Below are 25,058 nucleotides of genomic sequence, written 5' to 3' on the forward strand. Positions count from 1 at the left end.
GAACCGGTAAAGTAATTTCTGAAAGCTTTTTGTGACACAAACCTCTGCAGTCTGAAGAAGCAGCAGTAGTAGTAGAGTCTGTCGCCTAGTTGTCATGCGCAGCGCCTCGCGATGCATGCTGGTGATTGTAGTCCTGGAAACATGCGTTTAATTGTGGGTTTCGAAGGTTTTGCGAGTACAGAACTACAAATCCCACCGCGCACACGAGATGCGCAGCCAGTGCGACGTGTCAGCGATAACAGATGGACGTTTCATTCATATTCCGCACCAAGAACTAATTAAATATAATTTATTTATGCTTCTGTTTTTAACCCTAATCAATAATTTAAATGAATAAAAGAATCTCGTGGTAGTAAATACAAATAAATATATAAAATATAAACTATATATATATAGTTTATGAAATATAAAAGTAAAATATAAATGTATAATATATTAAATAGAAATTATATAAAATATATAAAATAAAAATATATAAGATAAAATATATAAAATAAAACAATTATATAAGTTAAATCTATATAAAATAAAAAATAAATAAAATAAAATATATTAAATATATAAAATACACATTCTATAAAATAAAATATATATAAGATAAAAATATGAATATAAAATAATAAAAATATACATTTTAATATTAAATACAAAAACAGAAAATAAAAAATAATTTAAAAAAAACAAAATATATTAAAATAATAAGTTATGAATATTACAAAATAAAATACAAAAGTAAATAAACAGGTAAATAAATTTAAATAGGTAAAAGTAGTAGTCAAATAGTAGTGGTGTCTGTTTCCATCAGACTGTTTTGTTCAGCTGTTTTCAAAATAAAAGACACAGTTCTGGTTTTCCTTATAAAATATATTCTTTATTTCAGCGCTGATCTTCCAGAACAACTTTGGTTCATGTTTTATTTTTGCTAAGTAGTTTAACTAATTCCTGTGTTCTTTAAAAGGATCGAGCGCCAAGAACTGAAATGTTTCTGGTTCAAAAACACAATCAGAAGAAACTGTTTGTAAAGTATATTTATGTTTTTTATAACCAGGGCAACGCGGAATCTGTGGACTCAAAAAGCTGAATTTTCTGAAGATTTTTAGCATGATTTTAACAGAATTTCAGCAGAATTTCAGCAGAATATTTCCAGATTTTTAGCAGAATTTCCTGAAGATTTTTTTGCAGATTTTTAGCTTAATTATTTGCAGATTTTTTCGCCATTTTTTCGCCATTTGTTTTGCAGAATCTCCGCTGAATTTTCTGCAGAGTTTTCTGCAGAGTTTTCTGCAGAATTGCAGACTGTTAAACTCTCCCCAGATTTTCATATAAAAAATAAATCTGCAGATTCAAATTTTGTTTTGGGTTTTGCTCACTACAGACTCAAAATTTTCACCACAAACAGTTTTCAAAGTTTATTCATGTTTTTATAAAACAGCTGTAAAAACTATCCAGAGGAACAGAAGTGCTGCTGATTATTTAATATATAATTAATTATAATTACAAATGTGAAATATTTACTTGACACATTAATAACATTTTCTTTCAATAACTTTAATTTATTATCAAACATCAGATTTTATAAACTACATGTGTTCTGTGTGCAGTAATCTGAATGTGTAAAGTAACTAGTAACTAAAGTAACTAGTAACTAAAGCTATGCAGATGGATGTAGCGGAGTAACTAAAGTAACTAGTAACTAAAGCTGGAACAGATGAATGTAGTGGAGTAACTAAAGTAACTAGTAACTAAAGCTGTAACAGACGAATGTAGTGGAGTAACTAAAGTAACTAGTAACTAAAGCTGGAACAGATGAATGTAGCGGAGTAACTTAAGTAACTAGTAACTAAAGCTATAACAGATGAATGTAGTGGAGTAACTAAAGTAACTAGTAACTAAAGCTGGAACAGATGAATGTAGCGGAGTAACTAAAGTAACTAGTAACTAAAGCTAGAACAGATGAATGTAGCGGAGTAACTAAAGTAACTAGTAACTAAAGCTGGAACAGATGAATGTAGCGGAGTAACTAAAGTAACTAGTAACTAAAGCTAGAACAGATGAATGTAGCGGAGTAACTAAAGTAACTAGTAACTAAAGCTAGAACAGATGAATGTAGCGGAGTAACTAAAGTAACTAGTAACTAAAGCTGGAACAGATGAATGTAACAGAGTAACTAAAGTAACTAGTAACTAAAGCTGTAACAGATGAATGTAGCGGAGTAACTAAAGTAACTAGTAACTAAAGCTGGAACAGATGAATGTAACAGAGTAACTAAAGTAACTAGTAACCAAAGCTGTAACAGATGAATGTAGTGGAGTAACTAAAGTAACTAGTAACTAAAGCTGGAACAGATGAATGTAGTGGAGTAAAAAGTCCAATATTTCTCTCTGAAATGTAGCCGAGTAGAAGCAGAAAGTGGCATAAAAAGAAGAAGACTCAAGTAAAGTACAAGTACCTCAACATATGGTACTGAAGTATCGGATCGGTGCATAAACACCAGTACTCCCCGATACCGATATTTTAGGGGGTATCGGAGACATTTTCTTTTGGTATCGGTATCAGAACATGTCTAGTTTTCACCCTTCTTCTTCTTCTTCTTCTTCTTCTTCTTCTTCTTCTTCCAGTCCCTCCAGAAAAACATGATTATGCGATCGCATAACTTAACGCATAATCAGCCAAAGTCCGCATATTTATAAAATCTATTTTTTCAAATACGCCGCACTTTCGCCGCATAAATTGCCGATTTCCGCGCAAAATATGCGGTGGCTTTGCATGATTTCATAATCCCCGAATTTTTGTTGCAAAAAAGTCCCGTAATATACAGTACAGTCCAAAGGTTTGGACACACCTTCTCATTCAATGCGTTTCCTTTTTATTTTCATGACTATTTACATTGTAGATTCTCACTGAAGGCATCAAAACTATGAATGAACACATATGGAATTATGTACTTAACAAAAAGTGTGAAATAACTGAAAACATGTCTTATATTTTAGATTCTTCAAAGTAGCCACCCTTTGCTTTTTTTATTAATAAGGGAACAAATTCCACTAATGAACCCTGACAAGGCACACCTGTGAAGGTAAAACCATTTCAGGTGACTACCTCATGAAGCTCATTGAGAGAACACCAAGGGTTTGCAGAGTTATCAAAAAAAAGCAAAGGGTGGCTACTTTGAAGAATCTAAAATATAAGACATGTTTTCAGTTATTTCACACTTTTTGTTAAGTACATAATTCCATATGTGTTCATTCATAGTTTTGATGCCTTCAGTGAGAATCTACAATGTAAATAGTCATGAAAAAAAAAAAGGAAACGCATTGAATGAGAAGGTGTGTCCAAACTTTTGGCCTGTACTGTATCTTAGCAGAAAGTTGAAAAATGTTGCGTTGTACTTCACACAAGGGCAGCCATTTAGAATAACTTTTTTTTTCTCTCTTTTGATCAAAGTTGTAATTTTTGCAAGTTCCCGCAATTTCATCGCATAAAACTGCATAAATATCCCAAATATTCCATCGCTTTTTTTTTATAAATCACAAAAAAAAAAAATCCTTTTTTTTCTGGAAGGACTGTTGTTGTTGTTGTTCTTCTTCTTCTTCTTCTGTGGTTTTGTCTACGTCTCCGGTGTGGGCGGGGGCGGGGCATCGCCCGGCAGCGGCGGCGGCGGCGGCGGCCGTAGCTTCCTCTCCAGCGTGGCGACTCGGTGCTTGAGTTTGCTCTGCGTGGCTTCGTGCTCGGCCAGCAGCCGGGCGTAGCGGGCCTGCAGCGCGTCCAGCTCGCAGGTCATCCGGTCCACCTTCTCCTCCATCTCTTTGGGGTCGGGGCCCTGGGCCGCCACCTGGGGGTACAGGGGGGGGGGGGGGAGGGGGGTTAGGGTCACACGCTCAACGGGGACAAAAACTCAGAAAATAGGAAGAAAAAGCTAAACAATTGTCAAAAAAAAAAATCTGTCAAAACTCTAAAAACAATGTGTCAAAAACCGAAGAAAAGGCAATCTATAGATATATATATGTATGTTGTGTGTATGTATGTTGTGTGTATGTTGTGTGTATGTATGTTGTGTGTATGTTGTGTGTATGTATGTTGTGTGTATGTATGTTGTGTGTATGTTGTGTGTATGTATGTATGTATTGTTGTGTGTATGTTGTGTGTATGTATGTTGTGTGTATATGTTGTGTGTATGTATGTTGTGTGTATGTTTGTGTGTATGTATGTATGTATTGTTGTGTGTATGTTGTGTGTATGTATGTTGTGTGTATGTATGTATGTATTGTTGTGTGTATGTTGTGTGTATGTATGTTGTGTGTATGTATGTTGTGTGTATGTTGTGTGTATGTATGTTGTGTGTATGTATGTTGTGTGTATGTATGTTGTGTGTATGTTGTGTGTATGTATGTTGTGTGTATGTATTGTTGTGTGTATGTATTGTTGTGTGTATGTTGTGTGTATGTATGTTGTGTGTATGTTGTGTGTATGTATTGTTGTGTGTATGTTGTGTGTATGTATGTTGTGTGTATGTATGTTGTGTGTATGTATGTTGTGTGTATGTATGTTGTGTGTATGTATGTATGTATTGTTGTGTGTATGTTGTGTGTATGTATGTTGTGTATGTATGTGTATATTGTGTGTGTGTGTATGTTGTGTGTATGTATGTTGTGTGTATGTATGTTGTGTGTATGTTGTGTGTATGTATGTTGTGTGTATGTATGTTGTGTGTATGTATGTTGTGTGTATGTTGTGTGTATGTATGTATGTATTGTTGTGTGTATGTTGTGTGTATGTATGTTGTGTGTATGTATGTGTGTATGTATGTTGTGTGTATGTATGTATGTATTGTTGTGTGTATGTTGTGTGTATGTATGTTGTGTGTATGTATGTATGTATTGTTGTGTGTATGTTGTGTGTATGTATGTTGTGTGTATGTATGTTGTGTGTATGTTGTGTGTATGTGTTGTGTATGTATGTATTGTGTATGTATGTTGTGTGTATGTTGTGTGTATGTATGTTGTGTGTATGTATTGTTGTATGTTATTATGTATTGTGTGTGTATATATATTGTTTGTGTGTATGTATTGTTGTGTGTATGTTATTGTATGTATTGTTGTGTGTATGTTGTTGTATGTATATTGTGTGTATGTATTGTTGTGTGTTGTGTGTATGTATGTGTGTGTATGTATTGTTGTGTGTATGTTGTGTGTATGTATTGTTGTGTGTATGTATTGTTGTGTGTATGTTGTGTGTATGTATTGTTGTGTATGTATTGTTGTGTGTATGTTGTGTGTATGTATGTTGTGTGTATGTATTGTTGTGTGTATGTTGTTGTATGTTTATGTATGTTTTGTGTATGTATTGTTGTGTGTATGTATTGTTGTTGTATTTGTTGTATGTATTGTGTGTATGTATTGTTGTGTGTATATTGTTGTGTGTATGTTGTGTGTATGTATGTTGTGTGTATGTATTGTTGTGTGTATGTTGTGTGTATGTATGTTGTGTGTATGTATTGTTGTGTGTATGTATTGTGTATGTATGTTGTGTGTATGTATGTTATTTGTTATGTATTGTTGTGTGTATGTATGTATTGTTGTGTATGTATGTATGTATTGTTGTGTGTATTGTTGTGTATGTATTGTTGTATGTATGTATTGTATTATGTGTATGTTGTGTGTATGTATATATGTATGTATTGTGTGTATGTATTGTTGTGTGTATGTTGTGTGTATGTATTGTTGTGTATATGCATATTGTGTGTATGTTGTGTGTATGTATGTTGTGTGTATGTATATGTTGTGTGTATGTATGTGTATGTTATGTGTGTGTGTATGTGTTGTGTGTATGTGCATATGTTGTGTGTATGTTGTTGTATGTATGTTGTGTGTATGTATTGTTGTGTGTATGTTGTGTGTGTGTATGTTGTGTGTATGTATTGTTGTGTGTATGTTGTGTGTATGTATGTTGTGTGTATGTATTGTTGTGTGTATGTATTGTTGTGTGTATGTATTGTTGTGTGTATGTATTGTTGTGTGTATGTATTGTTGTGTGTATGTTGTGTATGTATGTTGTGTGTATGTATTGTTGTGTGTATGTATGTTGTATGTATGTTGTGTGTATGTATGTTGTGTGTATGTATTGTTGTGTGTATGTTGTGTGTATGTATTGTTGTGTGTATGTTGTATGTTGTTGTGTATGTTGTGTGTATGTATGTTGTGTGTATGTATTGTTGTGTGTATGTTGTGTGTATGTATTGTTGTGTGTATGTATTATTGTTGTATGTATGTTGTGTGTATGTATATTGTTGTGTGTATGTATGTTGTGTGTATGTATGTTGTGTGTATGTATTGTTGTGTGTATGTTGTATTATGTGTATGTTGTGTGTATGTATTGTTGTGTGTATGTATTGTTGTGTGTATGTTGTGTGTATGTATGTTGTGTGTATGTATTGTTGTGTGTATGTTGTGTGTATGTATGTTGTGTGTATGTATTGTTGTGTGTATGTTGTGTGTATGTTGTTGTGTATGTATTGTTGTGTGTATGTATTGTTGTATGTATGTTGTGTATGTATTGTTGTGTGTATATTGTTGTGTGTATGTTGTGTGTATGTATTGTTGTGTGTATGTATTGTTGTGTGTATGTTGTGTGTATGTATTGTTGTGTGTATGTATTGTGTATGTATGTTGTGTGTATGTATTGTTGTGTGTATGTATTGTTGTGTGTATGTATTGTTGTGTGTATGTATTGTTGTGTGTATGTATTGTTGTGTGTATGTTGTGTGTATGTATGTTGTGTGTATGTATTGTTGTGTGTATGTTGTGTGTATGTATGTTGTGTGTATGTATTGTTGTTGTGTATGTATTGTGTATGTATGTGTTGTGTGTATGTGTATTGTTGTGTGTATGTATTGTTGTGTATGTATGTTGTGTGTATGTATTGTTGTGTGTATGTATTGTTGTGTGTATGTTGTGTGTATGTATGTTGTGTGTATGTATTGTTTGTATGTATTGTTGTGTGTATGTATTGTTGTGTGTATGTATTGTTGTATGTATGTTGTGTGTATGTATTGTGTGTGTATGTTGTGTGTATGTATGTTGTGTGTATGTATTGTGTGTGTTGTATGTATGTTGTGTGTATGTATTGTGTATGTATGTTGTGTGTATGTATTGTTGTGTGTATGTATTGTTGTGTGTATGTTGTGTGTATGTATGTTGTGTGTATGTATTGTTGTGTGTATGTATTGTTGTGTGTATGTTGTGTGTATGTATGTTGTGTGTATGTATTGTGTATGTTGTGTGTATGTATGTTGTGTGTATGTATTGTTGTGCGTATGTTATGTATGTATGTTGTGTGTATGTATATGTGCATGTATTGTTATATGTATTGTGTATGTGTGTATGTATGTTGTGTGTATGTATTGTTGTGTGTATGTATTGTTGTGTGTATGTTGTGTGTATGTATGTTGTGTGTATGTATTGTTGTGTGTATGTATGTTGTGTGTATGTATTGTGTATGTATTGTTGTATGTATGTTGTGTGTATGTTGTGTGTATTGTTGTTGTATGTATGTTGCATGTTATGTATGTATTGTGTGTATGTATTGTGTATGTATTATTGTATGTATATTGTGTGTATATATTGTTGTATGTATGTATTGTTGCATTGTATGTATGCATTATTGTGTATGTATGTTGTGTGTATGTATTGTTGTGTATGTATGTTGTGTGTATGTACTGTTGTGCGTGTATGTATTGTTGTGTGTATGTATGTTGTGTGTATGTATTGTTATGTTGTATGTATTGTTGTATGTGTATGTATTGTGTATGTATGTTGTGTGTATGTATGTATGTGTGTATGTATGTATGTTATTGTGTATATATTGTTGTATGTATGTTTGTGTGTATGTATTGTTGTGTGTATGTATTGTTGTATATGTTGTGTATGTATGTTGTGTGTATGTATGTTGTGTGTATGTATTGTTGTGTGTATGTTGTGTGTATGTATGTTGTGTATGTATGTATATGTTGTGTGTATGTATTGTGTGTATGTATGTTGTGTGTATGTATTGTGTGTGTATGTTGTGTGTATGTATTGTTTGTGTATGTATTGTTGTGTGTATGTTTGTGTGTATGTATGTTTATGTGTATATATATTGTTGTGTGTGTTGTGTGTATATTGTTGTGTATATTATTATTATTATTATTATTGTATGTATTGTTATGTATATATATTGTTGTGTGTATATTGTGTGTATGTATTGTTGTGTGTATGTATTATGTTGTGTGTATGTATTGTTGTGTATGTATGTTATTATATATTATTATTATGTTGTGTGTATATATATTGTTGTGTGTATATGTATTATGTATGTATGTTGTGTGTATGTATTGTTTGTGTATGTATGTTATGTATTGTTGTATGTTGTATGTTGTGTGTATGTATTGTTGTGTGTATGTTGTGTGTATGTATGTTGTGTGTATGTATTGTTGTGTGTATGTTGTGTGTATGTATGTTGTATAGGTATAATCTCCCTCTGTCTATTCCCCATCAATTCACAAGCACATGAGAAAAAGTATGTTGTACTTGCATTTAATACCCCTGGAACTCATTGGAAGTTGATTGAAGATGGCATAGTTGGAAGTGTTGTTATAACCAGTCAACTGAACCAACGATCTTTTCACAAAACTGACAAAACCGTGTCAAAATCAAAATCCATCGACATTACGTGCATGAGCTACTTTCTGACATACTAACTGAAAGTGGCTGAATATCAAAAAACATGATAGAAGCATTTTGTTAAACCACTTACAAGTGTTATGTTGACAACACTATTGAAACAATTACTTTTTATTACAACTGTACATGAATAAAGAGGCCATATGGCCCTGGACTAATAGGGTATTCTATTGGCTCCATTCTATTGGCTCCATTGTATTTTGAAGACTGAAGACTACGAGTGCTGGTTGCATAAGTCTAATTTAAGGCTCTCACATATAAATAGTATGGGTATATTGTACATTTTCTGAATCATCCGAGTGCCTTGAGTATTGAAGTTGTTGAGTTTTGTGTCCCTGGTGTTCTGTCATGCCCCAGGGATAAAAGAAAGCATACAGTTTAGGCGGAAAATTGGGAGAAAATGTGTGTTATTTCTGGTTTAAAGAAGTCATGTGACCTCTGTGATTGTCAGACAGATTCAGTTCTGGGCTTAAATGAAAGCCTAAAAGGTCCCCTTTCCAAAGATACCAAGCACCATATTATAGAATATTGACAATATCCGTACCATGAGCCTAAACCAGATATACACCAGATTTCAAAAACGGAATTTATCTTAGGGGGTTAGTAACTTCATGAGCTGAAAAAAAGGGATTCGCTACCACCCCTGCACTGCTATCGTGATTTTTCTAGTACTAGGGGTGTATACCTTGCCAAAAATCACTATGAGCCTTTGTCCCCCCAGATGATACCGATGGCCCAAATTTGGGGCCCTGGCTCATGGACTATGATCCCATTCTGAGGCTGCAGCACCATGATCATTAACAGAACTATAATGTATAACGATGTATTTCTTTTTAATGGCTCTAGGCTACTGTCCAGGGAACACTACAAAAACGTTTAAAAAACGTTTTAGAGCGAGTCACACTTTTCTGATGGCTCTGCATACAGTGGTTTTACTATTACAGTAGGCTATGATCCTGCTGGGATGTTAAAGCCTGTCCACGATGGTTGATGTTAGTGATATGAGGACGGATAAGGTATCTACATATCTAATGGACTGTGATAAAAAATACCTCTCAAATCGGTTATGTGGAAATAAAAATAGGCTACATCTATAGTCGGGACTCAATACCGACGTAAACTCTCTGTGAATTAATACAGCTTTTTCATCAATGGGATCGTCGACAAAAGAACATGACATGTTTGGGAAACAAACGTTTTATAATCTGCCTAATATGAACCAATACTTTTTTTTATTCATGTAGATAAAACAGCATTAAAATGCGCCTGATCCAGACTGAATGAATGAATGAGGAAATGAGTTTCCCCTCCCTCTCAGAGGGAGGAGACTGAGAGAAACTCAATGTTTCTTGAAGAAGACCTGCTCCCGACCAGGTTAGGTTCACAGACTCAGTTACCATAGTAACTGACTCAGAGGTTAAGTTCCCTCTCTTTCTGGAACGGAAAACCCAGTTTCCCTCATCTCAGGGTTAACCAACTCAGAGTTTTCACTAAACCTGCTTTCTGGAACGGGCCTCAGGTCCAGCAGGCCGTTGGTAGGGTTTCTTTTTGTTGTGAATGTCAAGTGTAAATAATGTTGTGTATTTTGTGTGTATGTGTATGTTGTGTGTATGTGTGTTATTGTTGTGTGTCCGTATATACCTCCAGGTCCAGCAGGCCGTTGGTACGGTTTCTTTTTGTTGTGTATGTTATGTGTACATTATGTTGTGTATGTTGTGTGTATATGTATGTGTATGTTGTGTGTCCGTATACATCCAGGTTTCAGCAGGCCGTTGGTACGGTTTCTTTTTGTTGCGTATGTTATGTTTACATTATGTTGTGTATGTTGTGTGTATGTGTATGTTGTGTGTATGTGTATGTTATGTGTATTATTATTGTGCGTAGGCTACATTATGTTATGTATGTGTATGTTATGTGTATGTGTATTATTGTTGTGTGTCCGTATATACCTCCAGGTCCAGCAGGCCGTTGGTACGGTTTCTTTTAGTTGTGTATGTTATGTGTACATTATGTTGTGTATGTGTATGTTGTGTGTATGTGTATGTTATGTTGTGTGTCCGTATACCTCCAGGTCCAGCAGGCCGTTGGTAGGGTTTCTTTTTGTTGTGTATGTTACGTGTACATTATGTTGTGTATGTTGTGTGTATTTGTATGTTATGTTGTGTGTCCATATACCTCCAGATCCAGCAGGCCGTTGGTACGGTTTCTTTTTGTTGCGTATGTTATGTTTACATTATGTTGTGTATGTTGTGTGTATGTGTATGTTGTGTGTATGTGTATGTTATGTGTATGTGTATTATTGTTGTGTGTCCGTATATACCTCCAGATCCAGCAGGCCGTTGGTACGGTTTCTTTTTGTTGTGTATGTTATGTGTACATTATGTTGTGTATGTTGTGTGTATGTGTATGTTATGTTGTGCTGTGTATGTTGTGTGTATGTGTATGTTATGTGTACATTATGTTGTGTATGTTGTGTGTATGTGTATGTTATGTTGTGCTGTGTATGTTGTGTGTATGTGTATGTTATGTGTATTATTATTGTGTGTAGGCTACATTATGTTATGTATGTGTATGTTATGTGTATGTGTGTTATTGTTGTGTGTCCGTATATACCTCCAGGTCCAGCAGGCCGTTGGTACGGTTTCTTTTTGTTGCGTATGTTATGTTTACATTATGTTGTGTATGTTGTGTGTATGTGTATGTTGTGTGTATGTGTATGTTATGTGTATGTGTGTTATTGTTGTGTGTCCGTATATACCTCCAGGTCCAGCAGGCCATTGGTACGGTTTCTTTTTGTTGTGTATGTTACGTGTACATTATGTTGTGTATGTTGTGTGTATTTGTATGTTATGTTGTGTGTCCATATACCTCCAGGTCCAGCAGGCCGTTGGTACGGTTTCTTTTTGTTGTGTATGTTATGTGTACATTATGTTGTGTATGTTGTGTGTATTTGTATGTTATTGTTGTGTGTCCATATACCTCCAGGTCCAGCAGGCCATTGGTACGGTTTCTTTTTGTTGTGTATGTTATGTGTACATTATGTTGTGTATGTTGTGTGTAGGCTACATTATGTTATGTATGTGTATGTTATGTTGTGTATGTTGTGTGTATGTGTATGTTATGTGTATTATTATTGTGTCCGTACGTACCTCCAGGTCCAGCAGGCCGTTGGTACGGTTTCTTTTTGTTGTGTATGTTATGTTTACATTATGTTGTGTGTATGTGTATGTGTATGTTGTGTGTATGTGTGTTATTGTTGTGTGTCCGTATATACCTCCAGGTCCAGCAGGCCGTTGGTATGGTTTCTTTTTGTTGTGTATGTTATGTGTACATTATGTTGTGTATGTGGTGTGTATGTTATGTGTGTTATTGTTGTGTGTCTGTATATACCTCCAGGTCCAGCAGGCCGTCCTTCATGAGGATCTGGCGTCCCTTCTCCTCCAGCAGGGCCTTGGCGTCGGGGTACTCGGTCAGCGCCTGCATCAGGTCGTCTTTGGACAGGCAGAACAGGTCCGAGTAGCCGATGCTGCGGATGTTGGCGGTCCTCCGGTTTCCTGCTTTACTTCCTGTCGAGCAACAGCAAGGCTCGTTATACTATAATAAAAACAACCGGATGTTCGGCATTTTCTTCTCTGTCACCAGGAAAAATTCAACCTGGTCTCGCTCAAAAGCCTACAAATAACACGGGTTTACAAACGTGCAATGTGTACGCCAAAGTAAAATTGTGCGTACAGTAGATACGTGGAGCGCTCCAATTACAGTATAAGGGAGACCGGTGCGTTTTATATGCACGCGGCTCGCGTCGCCCCATGTGTGTGTTATTGAGAGGACAGCGTCACACACACAAAAAAAGAAAAGATGGTTGGGTTTAGGAAAAGAATGCAGGGAAAGGCTTTAGTAACACAAAAAAAGTCACAAAAAAACGCTAATAAACGGTTGGGTTTAGGGAAGAAACATTGGGGAAGGCTTGACAAAAAAAACATAAAAAAGTCACAAAAACACACCATATAAACACAATAACACGCTAATTCGTTGTACCTTCACAGTGCAATGACAATAAAGGCTATTCTTCTAAACGGTTGGGTTTAGGGAAGAAACATTAGGGAAGGCTTGACAAAAAAAAACCATAAGAAAGTCACAAAAACACGCCACATAACCACAAAAACACGCTAATAAACGGTTGGGTTTAGGGAAGAAACATTGGGGAAGGCTTGACAAAAAAACCCATAAGTAAGTCACAAAAACACACCACATAACCACAAAAACACGCTATTAAACGGTGTGGTTTAAGGAAGAAACATTGGGGAAGGCTTGACAAAAAACCCATAAGTAAGTCACAAAAACACACCACATAACCACAAAAACACGCTATTAAACGGTTGGGTTTAGAGAAGAAACATTGGGGAAGGCTTGACAAAAAAAACCATAAGAAAGTCACAAAAACACACCACATAACCACAAAAACACGCTAATAAATGGTTGGGTTTAGGGGAGAAACATTGGGGAAGGCTTGACAAAAAAAACATAAGAAAGTCAGAAAAACACGCCACATAACCACAATAACACGCTAATTCGTTGTACCTTCACAGTGCAATGACAATAAAGGCTATTCTTCTAAACGGTTGGGTTTAGGGAAGAAACATTGGGGAAGGCTTGACAAAAAAACCCATAAGAAAGTCACAAAAACACGCCACATAACCACAAAAACACGCTATTAAACGGTGTGGTTTAGGGAAGAAACATTGGGGAAGGCTTGACAAAAAAAACCATAAGAAAGTCACAAAAACACACCACATAACCACAAAAACACGCTAATTCGTTGTACCTTCACAGTGCAATGACAATAAAGGCTATTCTTCTAAACGGTTGGGTTTAGGGAAGAAACATTGTGTATTGCAAAATGTGCAAAAAAAGTGTATCTTTTCTGATATGTTTGTCATTCTCCTTCAAAGTTTTTAACTCTTTTATCAAGTTTACCCAGAATGCATCTGTGGTGTAGCCAGACCTTTCTCCAGTTTACCTTTGATAGCCAGGGTGCTGATGTCACTTTTTTTCAATGTTTTTGTCGCTTATCTAATATTTTTGTTCCTTTCATCAGACAGTTTATTGTGCTTTTTTGTCTCTTTTTTCAGACCATATTGTAGTGTTTAAAAAAAAAAAGTTTTTGTCAATTTTGTCAAGATTTTCGAAATAAATTGCCTCTTATTTTTTACATTTATGTAGTTTTTTTTTTTGTGCTTTTTCGTCACTTTTTCAGACATTTTTTTCTTTTGTTGTCACATTTGTCAGAATTTGTTTAATGTTTCCCCCCCCCCTTGCTTTGGATGGAGGTCATTTTACCCAGAATGCATCTGTGGTGTTAGCCAGACTTTCCTCCAGTTTACCTTTGATAGCCAGGATGCTGATGTCCCTTTTTTCAATGTTTTTGTCGCTTTTCTAATATTTTTGTCCCTTTTATCAGACAGTTTATTGTGCTTTTTTGTCTCTTTTTTTCAGACCATATCGTCGACCATATTGTCAATTTTGTCAAGATTTGCGAAAAAGAATTGCCTCTTATTTTTTACATTTATGTAGTTTTTTTGTGCTTTTTCAGAAAAAATTTTCTTTTGTTGTCACTTTTGTCAGAATTCTTTAAATGTGTTTTCCCCCCCTTGCTTTGGATGGAGGTCATTTTACCCAGAATGCATCTGTGGTGTTAGCCAGACCTTTCTCCATTTTACCTTTGATAGCCAGGATGCTGATCTCTCCAAAGTAGCTTCCGTCGCTCAGGACGACAAACTGCTTGATGCCGTCGTCGGCGACAACGGCCAGTTTTCCCTCCTTGATGATGTACATCTCCCTGCCGATGTCGCCCTTCTTACAGATGTAGTCTCCGGGGCTGTAGACCTGCGGCTGCAGCTTCAGCACCAGCTCCACCAGCAGCCCCGCCTCGCAGTCCGCAAAGATACGCACCTGCAGCGCCACACAGAGACCACATACAGGTTAATTTAGAGCGCAAACCGAGGCAGGGCCAAATCCGCCACACAGAGACCACTATAAATCTACAGGCCACTTTTTTAATTTAGATGTTTTTGCACTTTGTGATTTTTGGCACTTTTTCAGACAAACTTTCGAGGGTTTAACATGAGGGCCAAATGCCACCGACCACATACAGGTTAATTTAGAGGTTTTCATCCGCCCGCATTCCAATTTTGGTTCACTTGTTTTTGTCTCTTTTTCAAAGTTTTTGGTGCCCAGGCCTTTGTTTGGAAGTTTTTGAGCTTTACTTAATTTTGCCACTTTTTCTGAAGTTTTTGGTGCTTTTTACGATGTTTTTGATACTTTGTGATGTTTTTGGCACTTTTTCAGACAATTTTGACGCTGTCTTTCGGCCTTTTTCCAACTGTTTTGGCGCTGATTTAGAGGGTTTAACATGAGGCAAAGATACGAACCTGCAATGCCACACAGAGACCACATACAGGTTAATTTAGAGGGTTTACCATGAGGCAATGATACAAACCTGCAGCACCACACAGAGACCACATACAGGTTAATTTAGAGGGTTTACCATGAGGCAATGATACAAACCTGCAGCACCACACAGAGACCACATACAGGTTAATTTAAAGCACATGTGTCAAACTCAAGGCCCGAGGGCCAAATCCGGCCCTTCACAGGTTTTTATTGGGACCGCATTCCAATTTTGGTTCACTATAAATTCAGGCCCACCTTGTTTTTGTCTCTTTTTCCAAAGTTTTTGGTGTTTGTTTTTTTTAACACCTTTTCTGGCGGTTTATGTGCTTTTTTTCAATGCTTTAGGCAATTTGTTTGGAAGTTTTTGATGCTTTACTCAATGTTTTGCCACTTTTTTTTGAAGATTTTGGCGCTTTTTACAATGTTTTTGGTACTTTCTGACGTTTTTGGCACTTTTTCAGACAATTTTGACGCTGTCTTTTGGCCTTTTTCCAACTGCTTTGGCGCTTTTTTCAAGGTTATTGTTGCTGGCTGAGGAACTTTTTTGCCGAACTTTTTTGGGACTTTATGAGACCCAAAATGTAAGGGAAAAGACTACAGTATATGAGACATGCAAGAATACAGTCAAATATTTGACGTTTTCTCTTAAATAAAAGCATGTCAATAAACTCTATATGTCTGGCCAGTGATGGGATTCTCATTTTCCAGTATGGCTCTCTGGGAAACTGAGTTTGACACCCCTGATTTAGAGGGTTTAGCATGAGGCAGCGATACGACCCTGCAGCACCACACAGAGACCACATACAGGTTTATTTAGAGAGGGTTAGGATGAGGATAACATAGTTTGTCTCAACATGGATCCTTTTTTTGGTGAAAAATGTGACTAGAATGTTGAAAAAAGTGCCAAACATGTTGAAAGAAACAACAACAAAAAAACAAAAAAATGTAGGGAACGCACAAAAAATTTAAAAACGGTGACAAAAAACGTAAAAATAAATGTTGGCAAAAGCAACAAAAACATAGACTGACAAGCCAGACCCACATCCAGATGTTGGGTCTGGGAACTCCCCATTGGTCAGGGCTCAATCCGAGGGGCGGGATCAACGGTTGTCTTTCACATTCCCTCTGCACGCAATAGGATAGCGCTCCAACCAATCAGAGCAACGAAGAAGGTAGCTGAGCTAGTTGATAGATTAAAATGTCGCCATATCCAGACGGCAAAACTCCGAACTCATCTTCCCTTTTTTAAGAATGACTTCAGTGCCGTTCTTTGTTCTTTTCTCAAAGAAAAGCTGAACTCCAAGTCTTCCAGAAGACCTCTGTTCACCAGCAGCAGCAGCCATAAGCCCCGCCCACCGACTCTATACACGATGTGATTGGCTGACCAGAGTTTGGTTTTTCCAGCTCGCCAACGGAGAGTGACTAGACAGACCCTGGCTGCAAATTACATTTGCTGTCGCTAGGGTGCGTCTAGATTTCTAGACAAAAACATTTAAAAAGCTTAAAAAGCGGTGAGAAAAACAGCAGAAAAAAATGACAAAATCATCAAAAAAAAGACAAATGACAAAAATGGCGGAAAAAAGGTTGAAGACCGTCAACTCAAGGATAACTTCACTTCATTCCACTTTTTTCAACATGGACCTTAGTTTTCAATTTGGTACCTTAAGCAAGATTTTAACAGTTACTTTACCAACAGTTCGGGTGTTATTTGCGTTAACACCCATTATTATCTTTAACTTTTCTTTACACATTTGGACTGCCGGTGTCTTTGCCATGGACCGGCCCTGCTTTAGTGTTTAAGTGTCTCACGTGAGCACAAATCTTTGAAACTGGTCAAGTATTGAGCGAGATCGCTGTGACCAGCAGCTGTGAACCAAGCTGCAATATCACTTTGAATGAAGTGTGTTTTACGATGATAAAAGTCCTGATTATTTACATGGAGTCTGGTGGAGATATGCTGGCTCTATACACGCTAAAAGTCCTGATTATTTACATGGAGTCTGGTGGAGATATGCTGGCTCTATACACGCTAAAAGTCCTGATTATTTACATGGAGTCTGGTGGAGATATGCTGGCTCTATACACGCTAAAAGTCCTGATTATTTACATGGAGTCTGGTGGAGATATGCTGGCTCTATACACGCGCTAAAAGTCCTGATTATTTACATGGAGTCTGGTGGAGATATGCTGGCTCTATACACGCTAAAAGTCCTGATTATTTACATGTAGTCTGGTGGAGCTATGCTGGCTCTATACAGGCTAAAAGTCCTGATTATTTACATGGAGTCTGGTGGAGATATGCTGGCTCTATACAGGCTAAAAGTCCTGATTATTTACATGGAGTCTGGTGGAGATATGCTGGCTCTATACACGCTAAAAGTCCTGATTATTTACATGGAGTCTGGTGGAGTTTGGTGATGGTGATTTTGGGGCTTTTTCATGTTAAACTAAAAGGATCTTACTCTTTAACATAAAGGTCTATCTCTGTAGGGATCCTTTCCATAATATTGACAGACACCAGAGTGACTCTTTGAGTGCGTGCAGACCTTCTTTAAAGTGTCCAGGTGGACGTTGATGGCAATCTCAGCTCTCAGTTTGTCCGGCAGATACTTCAACACCTCCCTCTCATCCACGGCTTTCTTATTGGTCCACAGGAAGTCAAACCACTTGATCACTCGCTTCTCCAGATCCTTAGTTACCTGGGTTACAGGGACGGAACACATTACTATGTACAGTATAATAATACCTTAATATACACTAATATTATGGAGGAATAATGATTATGTAAAAATATATGTTTACACACAAATAAGGGGATACTGACTGAATAACTGACTGAATAACTGACTGACCCGACCTTTCTGAAGGTCATGTACTGTTTGATGGCGTCGATGCGAGACTGGAAGGCTGCTCTGGCAGCGTTCATGTTGGTGATCATCGAACCAACGTTTCCAACGATCGTAGCGAAGATCAACACACCGACCTGGAGAAGAGACACACACACACACACACACAAACACACACACACACACACATACACAGACACACACACACAGAGACACACACACAGACACACACACACACGTCCATTAAAAACATCAAAGTGTTTGGGGACCTTTCATGAAGTACACAGCGATATTTACCTGTCGTTTCAGACCAGAGGAGCTTTGTTATATTTCATTAGTCTGTTTCAGACCAGAGGAACTTTGTTTATTTAGTTTCATTCAGACCAGAGGAACTTTATTTATTTCATTAGGCCGTTTCCGACCAGAGGAACTTTGTTATATATCATTAGGCCGTTTCAGACCAGAGGAACTTTGTTATATTTCATTTGGCTGTTTCAGACCAGAGGAACTTTGTTATATTTCATTAGGCTGTTTAAGAACAGAGGAGCTTTGTTATATTTCGTTAGTCTGTTTCAGACCAGAGGAACTTTGTTATATTTCATTTGGCCGTTTCATACCAGAGGAGCTTTGTTATATTTCATTAGGCTGTTTCAGACCAGAGGAACTTTGTTATATTTCATTAGGCTGTTTAAGAACAGAGGAGCTTTGTTATATTTCGTTACTCTGTTTCAGACCAGAGCAACTTTGTTATATTTCATTAGGCCGTTTCATACCAGAGGAGCTTTGTTATATTTCATTGGGCCATTTCAGACCAGAGGAGCTTTGTTATATTTCATTAGATTGTTTCAGACTAGAGGAACTTTGTTATATTTCATTAGGCCATTTCAGACCAGAGGAGCTTTGTTATATTTCATTAGGCCATTTCAGACCAGAGGAGCTTTGTTATATTTCATTAGGTTGTTTCAGACTAGAGGAACTTTGTTATATTTCATTAGGCTGTTTCAGACCAGAGGAACTTTGTTATATTTCTAAGATCTGAGCTGCACCACAAGAACTCACAACCATCTTAGTTCTTAGAGCGCGACTTTGAATGGACAATCTTTTAGTTCCTATCTATTATCTAGTGGAGGCGCCCTCTACTACGACATTTACCCAGGATAACGTGGTAACCTTCAGGAAGTGAAGTAACGTCTCATTTTAACCCAAACTACCATCTTTTTAACAACTTAACTAAGTAGTTTTGGTGCCTAAACCTCACCAAACTGGGATGTGTTTTAAACAAAATTGAGCATCTAGCGTCAGTTCTGGAAGGCCAAGTAGTCAAGATGCCGCTAACCGCTATCGGCCAACAACACGGTCGCATCAGCTGGTCAACTCCCCTTGCTTCTAAATGGCTACACTCAAACAGGGCACCCTACTTAAAGTCGCTTTAGTTTGCTCCTAACTGCTTGCTGCTCGCATCTATGCAACCCCCCTCCTCCCAAGCTCCACCTTGTCGTGTATAACGTGGCGTAGGCTTCTGTGTCACTGTTGCTGCTCTGTTGCTGCTCTGTTCATGTGGGGGAATAGTTCAGCTTACCCAGTCCTAAACTGTGTGAGTGTCCCCTAATGCTGCTGCTGTCCTCTGACTCTCTGCTTTTTCATGGTGCTCATGAATGGTCAGGGGACTCCTCTGAACAGAAGCTATACCGCCAAATTTAAATCGTAGTTTATTCAATAAAATTTCCTAAAGAATTTTTATTGTCTGTGTTGTTCTTGACTTTAATGGACCTGACAGAAACACGACACGTTACGTTCTCTGGTTTAGATACGGAAAACGCTGCTGTGTGTGGGTCGTATTCGAGGAAAGGAATAACACATGTTTTGTGTGTGTGTGTATGTTTGTGTATGTTTGTGTGTGTGTGTGTGTGTGTGTGTGTGTGTGAGAGTATGGTTTGCAGGACCGTTGGTGACGGAAAGTTGCTGCGTGCCAATTATTTTACTGATCACTTTAACAATGTAAGGTTCCCATATTAAGTAATCACACAAAGGGGTAAAATGGACTCAATAAAAGTTATTAATTAATTTAGGATACATAAAACAAAGCCATCAGTGTCTTTCTTTCTCTAAGCCACACCCACCAGGAAGTCTGTGACGACGAAGATGTACTCGGAGTTCTCCACGGGGGGCGGAGTCTCTCCGATGGTGGTGAGCGTTAGCGTGGACCAGTACATGCTGTAGGCGTACTTCCGAATCAGACGACCAAACTCTGGATCTGCCGGGTCGGGATACACAAACCTGTCGGCTCCAAACCCTGCAGGGACGGGACGTCAGAGCACATGAATCTAGATCTAGAAACTCACATGCTAACACATGCTAACATATGCTATTATGCTAACATTTCCAAAATATGATAACATGCTTATACAATCTGATCTTAACTTAAGCAAAATATGCTTCCATCTGCTAACACGCAAATACTGTACATGCTAAAATGCTGAGATATGATAAAATGCTAACAGATGCTAAAACATGCTTCAATATACTAACACATGCTAACACATGCTAACACATGCTACCATATGCTAACATGCTTATACATTCTAACATGCTAACATATGCTAACACATGCTAGCATAAGCAAAATATGCTTCCATCTGCTAACATGCTAACACATGCTATCATATGCTACCACATGCTAACCCATGCTAAAACGCTAGCACATGCAAACATATCCTATTGGCCAGGGAGTGCAGATGCTAGCCGTTTGGAATATTTAATGTTTCAAATATGTAGTCGGTGTATGTTACACTTCATGTAGGTGTCTGTGTGTGTGTGTGTGTGTGTGTGTGTGTCTAGTGTGTGTGTTACACTTCATAGGTGTGTGTCTGTGTGTTTGTGTGTGTGTCTAGGGTGTGTTACACTTCATGTGTGTGTCTGTGTGTGTGTGTGCATGCATTTGTGTATGTGTATGCATTTTTTATTTATTTTTAATGTTTATTAATACGCACAGTTCCTGTGAGATTAAAATGAAATTAAAAGTCGGGATTCGAACCGGCGAACCCACCGATGGCCTTGGAGAAGGAGTAGTAGAGGCAGGCGTTCCAGTGGATGATGATGACGATGTACATGATGAGGTTGGAGATACGAAGAGCGTTGGGGTAGTTGGTCCTGGTCTCCGTCCGCTGGAAGAACTCCAGCATCCTGAAACGAAGACAGAGATCTTAAAATATCAAGCGAGGTCAGTGTAACGCTTATCAGTTAAATTCTCTAAGCACAAACAGACATTTGGAAAAACAGAAAAATGTGTTCAAATATCCAATTTTAAAAAACAATTTCCTCATTGACAAATAAAAAAAGAATTGGATCTTTTAAACTGTTTTTCCAATTTTCTGTTATTTATTCAGAGGATCAGAAATTTAGAAAATTACAAAATTGCGTCTAAGCTCCAATTATTCATAATACTGCCATGGTGTTCTCTCTTCCAGTACTTTGCGGAATATGCAGGTCTTTAACTACATACAGTATGGACCAAAATGAAAAACTGACTTTGGGGGTCAGAAGTGCAACTGATGGTTTCGAGTGTGGTGATGGGGGGGCAAGGCGTAGCTAGGGGTAACAAGGGAGAGAATACCATGGCAGTATTGTGAATAATTGGAGCCCAGGCAAGGCAAGGCAAGGCAGCTTTATTTGTATAGCACATTTCAGCAACAGGGCAATTCAAAGTGCTTTACAAGAAACATTAAAAACAGTTAGAAAACAATTAAAAACAATTAAAAATCAAAGCATTAAAAGTCAAAAAATAAAATGTAATAAAATGTACAGAATTTTAAAGAAAGAGCAGTTAAAAATAGGTTATTTTAAGAAAGGCAACATTAAGAAGAAAGGTCTTCAGCCTGGATTTAAAAAGAACTGAGAGTTGAAGCGGAGCTGCAGTTTTCTGGGAGTTTGTTCCAGATATGTGGGGCTGAAAGTGAACGCTGCTTCCCCCTGTTTAGTTCTGACTCTGGGGACAACAAGTAGACCACCTGAGAGGTCTGGGTGGGTCATAGTGTAGTAGACCTGTCCCAGACCACCTGAGAGGTCTGGGTGGGTCATAGTGTAGCAGACCTGTCCCAGACCACCTGAGAGGTCTGGGTGGGTCATAGTGTAGCAGACCTGTCCCAGACCACCTGAGAGGTCTGGGTGGGTCATAGTGTAGCAGACCTGTCCCAGACCACCTGAGAGGTCTGGGTGGGTCATAGTGTAGCAGACCTGTCCCAGACCACCTGAGAGGTCTGGGTGGGTCATAGTGTAGCAGACCTGTCCCAGACCACCTGAGAGGTCTGGGTAGGTCATAGTGTAGCAGACCTGTCCCAGACCACCTGAGAGGTCTGGGTGGGTCATAGTGTAGCAGACCTGTCCCAGACCACCTGAGAGGTCTGGGTGGGTCATTAGAAAAACAGGTTAAATATCCAATTTATCTTATTTTGTCAAGGCGGAATTTTTTTTTTGATATTTTAACCCATTTTTCAGTTTTTTCAAATGTCCATTTGTGCTCAGAAAATTGAACTGATAAGCGTTACAGGGACCAAGCGAGTAGCACTGTGACGTTAGCATTTAACTCAAAGCTAAAGGTGGTCTTGCCTACAGCACTGACGTTTCTTTTATTTACCTGTTGAACCTGAGCAGCTTGTTGAGGCGGATTTCTGGGTATTTGAGTCCGAAGACGAAGTACAGCAGGTCTGTGGGAACCATGGAGATCAGGTCCAGTTTAAACTGGAAGCTAACCATGTAGCGCTCGCGCAGCTTCTGCTCGTCCTTCACCAGAAGACCCTGCTCCAGGTAACCTGCACACAGAGACACCTGTTGGTGTTGGTGTTGGTGTGTGTGTGTGTGTGTGTCTGTTTTGTGTGTGTGTGTGTGTGTGTGTGTACCGGTCCTCGTTCTGAAGAACATGTCAGCGATGTAGGTGATGTCGCAGAGAAAGTCCACAAGGAACCATAGTAACAAATAATCGGACTGTAGCTCCTCGAAACAAGCCCTGGAACACACAGACACACACACAAACACACACACACACACAAACAAATACAGACACAGACACACACACGCACACACATACACATACAAACACAGACACACACACAAACACAGACACACACACACACACACAAACACACACTTACACAAATACACACACACACACACACACACGCAAACACAGACACACACACACACACGCACGGACACACACACGCACACACCCACACACACACGCATGCATACACACACACGCACAAAAATGCACAGACACACACAGACAGACGCACACACACACACACACACACACATGCACACGCACACACACACACATACAAACACAGACACACACACATACAAACAGACACACAAACACACACACACACACAGATGAACAATTTAATTACACTCAGAATGTTAACAAACCACATGCAGAAAACAGTATATTTTCATTGAGAATCACCGCTGAAAATAAAATATTACATTTGAGTTTTGACATAATAATACTCTGGATGTTTGGCTCCTAAAAACACAAGGCTTTCAAGCTGAGTAGCAGAGTACATGTCTGGAAGAAGTTAAGGAGAAAACACAAGACTTTCACCCAGGAAACAGGTGTTCATGTCCTGAAGAAGTTAAGGAGAAAATACAAGACTTTCACCCAGGAAACAGGTGTTCATGTCCTGAAGAAGTTAAGGAGAAAACACAAGACTTTCACCCAGGAAACAGGTGTTCATCTCCTGAAGAAGTAAAGGAGAAAACAAAAGACTTTCACCCAGGAAACAGGTGTTTAAGTCCTGAAGAAGTAAAAGAGAAAACACAAGACTTTCACCCAGGAAACAGGTGTTCATGTCCTGAAGAAGTTAAGGAGAAAACACAAGACTTTCACCCAGGAAACAGGTGTTCATGTCCTGAAGAAGTTAAGGAGAAAACACAAGACTTTCACCCAGGAAACAGGTGTTCATCTCCTGAAGAAGTAAAGGAGAAAACACAAGACTTTCACCCAGGAAACAGGTGTTCAAGTCCTGAAGAAGTAAAGGAGAAAACACAAGACTTTCACCCAGGAAACAGGTGTTCATGTCCTGAAGAAGTTAAGGAGAAAACACAAGACTTTCACCCAGGAAACAGGTGTTCATGTCCTGAAGAAGTTAAGGAGAAAACACAAGACTTTCACCCAGGAAACAGGTGTTCATGTCCTGAAGAAGTTAAGGAGAAAACAAAAGACTTTCACCCAGGAAACAGGTGTTCATGTCCTGAAGAAGTAAAGGAGAAAACACAAGACTTTCACCCAGGAAACAGGTGTTCATGTCCTGAAGAAGTTAAGGAGAAAACACAAGACTTTCACCCAGGAAACAGGTGTTCATGTCCTGAAGAAGTTAAGGAGAAAACACAAGACTTTCACCCAGGAAACAGGTGTTCATCTCCTGAAGAAGTAAAGGAGAAAACACAAGACTTTCACCCAGGAAACAGGTGTTCATGTCCTGAAGAAGTAAAGGAGAAAACACAAGACTTTCACCCAGGAAACAGGTGTTCATGTCCTGAAGAAGTTAAGGAGAAAACACAAGACTTTCACCCAGGAAACAGGTGTTCATGTCCTGAAGAAGTTAAGGAAAACACAAGAGGAAAAGGTGTTCACAAGACAAGACTTTCACCCAGGAAACAGGTGTTCATGTCCTGAAGAAGTTAAGGAGAAAACACAAGACTTTCACCCAGGAAACAGGTGTTCATGTCCTGAAGAAGTTAAGGAGAAAACACAAGACTTTCACCCAGGAAACAGGTGTTCATGTCCTGAAGAAGTTAAGGAGGAGAAACTTTCACCCAAAACAGGTGTTCATGTCCCAGGAGAAAAACAAGACTTGTCACCCAGGAAACAGGTGTTCATCCTGAAGAAGTAAAGGAGAAAACACAAGACTTTCACCCAGGAAACAGGTGTTCATCTCCTGAAGAAGTAAAGGAGAAAAACAAGACAAGACTTGAAGAAGTAAAGGAGAAAACACCCAGGAAACAGGTGTTCATCTCCTGAAGAAGTAAAGGAGAAAACACA

The 25,058-nt window shown here is 38.1% G+C and overlaps 2 protein-coding genes across 2 annotated transcripts in view; both read right to left on the bottom strand.

Annotated features, from left to right (window-relative positions):
• The window catches only part of LOC114546168 (NF-X1-type zinc finger protein NFXL1-like), a 3,847-nt gene extending 3,723 nt beyond the window's left edge, over window positions 1-124 (bottom strand). Inside the window, exon 1 of the mRNA XM_028564854.1 lies at window positions 43-124. The gene's annotated coding sequence lies outside the window, so the exon portion shown is untranslated. The remainder of the gene's footprint in view (window positions 1-42) is intronic.
• A 3,483-nt stretch (window positions 125-3,607) lies between these two features.
• Window positions 3,608-25,058, bottom strand: part of LOC114546169 (cyclic nucleotide-gated channel rod photoreceptor subunit alpha-like) — a gene marked incomplete at its 5' end in the record, with an annotated part of 23,576 nt that continues 2,125 nt past the window's right edge. Inside the window, 9 exons of the mRNA XM_028564855.1 lie at window positions 3,608-3,832; window positions 12,108-12,283; window positions 14,438-14,669; window positions 17,717-17,869; window positions 18,028-18,153; window positions 20,137-20,309; window positions 21,063-21,199; window positions 22,650-22,824; window positions 22,912-23,107. Of these exons, the coding sequence (XP_028420656.1) occupies window positions 3,608-3,832; window positions 12,108-12,283; window positions 14,438-14,669; window positions 17,717-17,869; window positions 18,028-18,153; window positions 20,137-20,309; window positions 21,063-21,199; window positions 22,650-22,824; window positions 22,912-23,107 (1,593 nt within the window). The remainder of the gene's footprint in view (window positions 3,833-12,107; window positions 12,284-14,437; window positions 14,670-17,716; window positions 17,870-18,027; window positions 18,154-20,136; window positions 20,310-21,062; window positions 21,200-22,649; window positions 22,825-22,911; window positions 23,108-25,058) is intronic.

Source organism: Perca flavescens, chromosome 19 (assembly GCF_004354835.1).
Source record: "Perca flavescens isolate YP-PL-M2 chromosome 19, PFLA_1.0, whole genome shotgun sequence".
In the NCBI taxonomy this organism is placed as follows: domain Eukaryota; kingdom Metazoa; phylum Chordata; class Actinopteri; order Perciformes; family Percidae; genus Perca; species Perca flavescens.